Consider the following 2,924-nt stretch of genomic DNA (forward strand, 5'->3'; position numbering starts at 1 on the left):
CTTGAGCTACCGAACGGTGTAATCCTCATCCACTTTTTCTTTCTTCATCACCCTCTCTTATTTTTCTTTTTGTGTAGGGGGCATGCTATGCTATCAAACGTATGGATTGGAATGAGAGAGTGAGATGAAGGTCCGGGGGTCCTATGGCGTGGGATAGTAAGCTGGGATAGAACCACCTATACAACTTTTAACTATAAGTTTTCAACACTAAAAACAAATAAAAAATTAGATCCACAAACACACACCTAATCGCCACTACTAAATTAAACTTTAAATGAATTCTCTTTATTTTGTTGTTTTCTTATTGTATATTTTTTTCACTTGCAATTGCACCGCCAACACTACTACACAGCCTACAGTACACCATATACTTTTCTCCTCCACTTTGTAGACACAACAGAGTAATGGGCTTCAAATCCCCATGGCACCCAACTCCATTGATGATCTTCCTTGTATCCACAACCCCCTCCATAACCACCTCATCGCCGCTTCCGCCTCCGCCGAGATCACTACCACCACCACCCAGCTCAACGCTCAAACCAAGCATGACGATCATTGTCGGAGTTGTCACCACCATATTCTCCATCACTTTTCTTATCCTCCTATACGCCAAACACTGCCGCCGGTCGAATAACGACTACCCGCCTAGAGGAGACGTCACGGCGGGCCGCTCCACCGACAGGGGAAACTCCGGGATCGACCGGACTATTATCGAGTCGCTTCCGGTTTTCCGATTTGGGTCTTTAAGTGGGCAAAAAGACGGTCTGGAGTGCGCGGTTTGTTTATCCCGGTTTGACCCAAGCGAGGTGCTCCGTTTGCTGCCGAAATGCAAGCATGCTTTTCATGTCGAGTGTGTGGATACCTGGCTCGATGCACATTCCACCTGCCCGCTTTGCAGGTACCGGGTCGACCCGGAAGACATTTTCTTAGTGCTGGGTGAAAACGATATTGAAAAGTCGCCGGAGGAAGTTAAAGCCGCAGAAGAAGAGAGAGAAATAGCTGTGAGGCGTGTTTCCGGTAGGCATTCATCGGCGGGAGAAAACGGAACCGGATTACAAATCTCTGTGGAACCATCATCGCCGTTACCGGCAGCGGTGGCGATGGCGGGGAGTAGGAGATCTTTAGATAGTTGGAGCAGCAAGAAATGTAAAAAGTCGACAAAGAAAACGAAGAAAAAGGAGGATACGGCGCCGTTGAAAGCGGTGTCGGAGGTTTGCGTAGACGGACAACACCGGAAAGACGGGAATTTGTTGGCGGCGGTGGAGGAGGAAAGGCGGAGGAAGAGGAGGAGCTTCGAGAAACGATTTGAACACCGGATCGTTGTGGGGACAACTACTGGGCCCCACAGGTGGAGCGACGTACAGCCGTCGGATCTGTTGTATTTACGATCAGAAATGATACTAAGTGACGTCCGTAGATTGAAAAGATCGAGACCGTCAGTTTTGCATGAGGGGAATAATGTTTGGTGGCAGAGTGGCAGAGGTGTAATAAATTCGAGAAGTGTGTCGGAAATGACAGGTTTGAGTAGGTTTGGGAGTAATGAGGAGGCTGGGGTATTGTCGAGGTGGTTGGCTCGGTTATCCGAACCTAAATCCGGACGTAACTCCTCCTCGTCGAATGTATAGCACAATATTAGTCACTATTTTACCCTCACTACAAATTTATTATCACTTCTATATATCAAATTTATTATAACTTTAGATTATATCAAAACGTTAAGAAATAGACTTTTAATTATTCAGATTGAGAGATATGATAACCTTTTAATTGTTCAGCAGTCTATAGAATTTTTTAAAAAATGACTTGTATTTAAATAGAAATATATGAGCATGATCCGAAAATATCATAATTTTCCAGCAAATATTTTTTCCTCTTTTCTTTTTATTTCACTCGACAACTTTTTTTTCCTCCGGCCTTTTAAAAATAAAAACCTTGTAAAAATTTAGACATAATAAAAATACAGATCTTAAAATTTTATAATATAGATTCTGCAAAAAAGCCTTAAATTTTGAAATTTACTTTATAGTTTATAACATACTATAAAAAAGGTTAGTTTTCAATGTCTAGAACTTAAAAAATATGGATAAATGGTTGACCTAAAAAGTAATGTTTTAGTATAATATGAACAGTTCTACCTGACTTAAAACAATAGTGGTCGAAAAGTAGGGTAAACATAGGGTATCTTGGGGGCCCTTGGATAAAATTTGGTTGTCTTCTAACTAAAAAAGAGTTTGACTGATGTAACACCCCAAAAGTTTAAGGCAATAATATAAAAATTAGTTAATGGAAAAGAAATTTATTTGTACATACCAAATGTAGATTGTGGATACTATGTTATTACTAATTAGTTGTTAGAACTAAAGTGATTGCATTGATTTATGCAAGCAAGAATCTCCGGCTATGTCTTTTTAGTTTATATTAAACAAAGGTTTTTATGTTTGATAAGTTGTCCATTTGCCTTTCAAACAATATGACAAAACCATCTGTTACAACTTTTACAAGACGTATGGATAATATAGCGATGATAATTGAGGATACCAAATTTAGGAGTATCCTATATATATGAAGTTTTTGAATTTTTTTATTCTCATTTTTTTAAAGAGAAAGACGACTAAAACGTATATATAGAAGCAAATGATATGGTGTTTAGCCAATATGGGTTAATAACATGCCTCTTTGTGTAGAGACTCGATGCAATTAGACTAGTAGTGTGTTGAATCCAAAAGATACATAGACCTTAGCTGTCGTAACATGCTATATATGTAGCATCATTGATTTTTTGTTCCCACAAAATATCCTTAAAGAGAGATATAAGATTTATTATATATTGAGAAAGACATAAGGCCATCGGGTATGTTCACAGGTGAAAATCACTCCACATCATCATCAAACTTTTTTCACAATACATTCAATATTGGTTGGGG

At 39.3% G+C, this 2,924-nt stretch overlaps 1 protein-coding gene across 1 annotated transcript; it reads left to right on the plus strand.

The window, feature by feature from the left end:
* The first annotated feature begins 251 nt into the window (after window positions 1–251).
* LOC111909583 (RING-H2 finger protein ATL43) lies at window positions 252–1,759 on the plus strand. Its single transcript, XM_023905371.3, has one exon. The coding sequence runs from the start codon at window positions 405–407 to the stop codon at window positions 1,623–1,625; it is 1,221 nt and encodes a 406-aa protein (XP_023761139.1). The 5' UTR covers window positions 252–404; the 3' UTR covers window positions 1,626–1,759.
* The last annotated feature ends 1,165 nt before the right edge of the window (window positions 1,760–2,924 follow it).

This window comes from Lactuca sativa, chromosome 8, assembly GCF_002870075.4.
Source record: "Lactuca sativa cultivar Salinas chromosome 8, Lsat_Salinas_v11, whole genome shotgun sequence".
Classification (NCBI taxonomy): domain Eukaryota; kingdom Viridiplantae; phylum Streptophyta; class Magnoliopsida; order Asterales; family Asteraceae; genus Lactuca; species Lactuca sativa.

Bases quoted from the DNA above. Each gene is read 5' to 3' on its own strand.
- LOC111909583 (XM_023905371.3), top strand. From the start codon at position 405: ATGGGCTTCAAATCCCCATGGCACCCAACTCCATTGATGATCTTCCTT.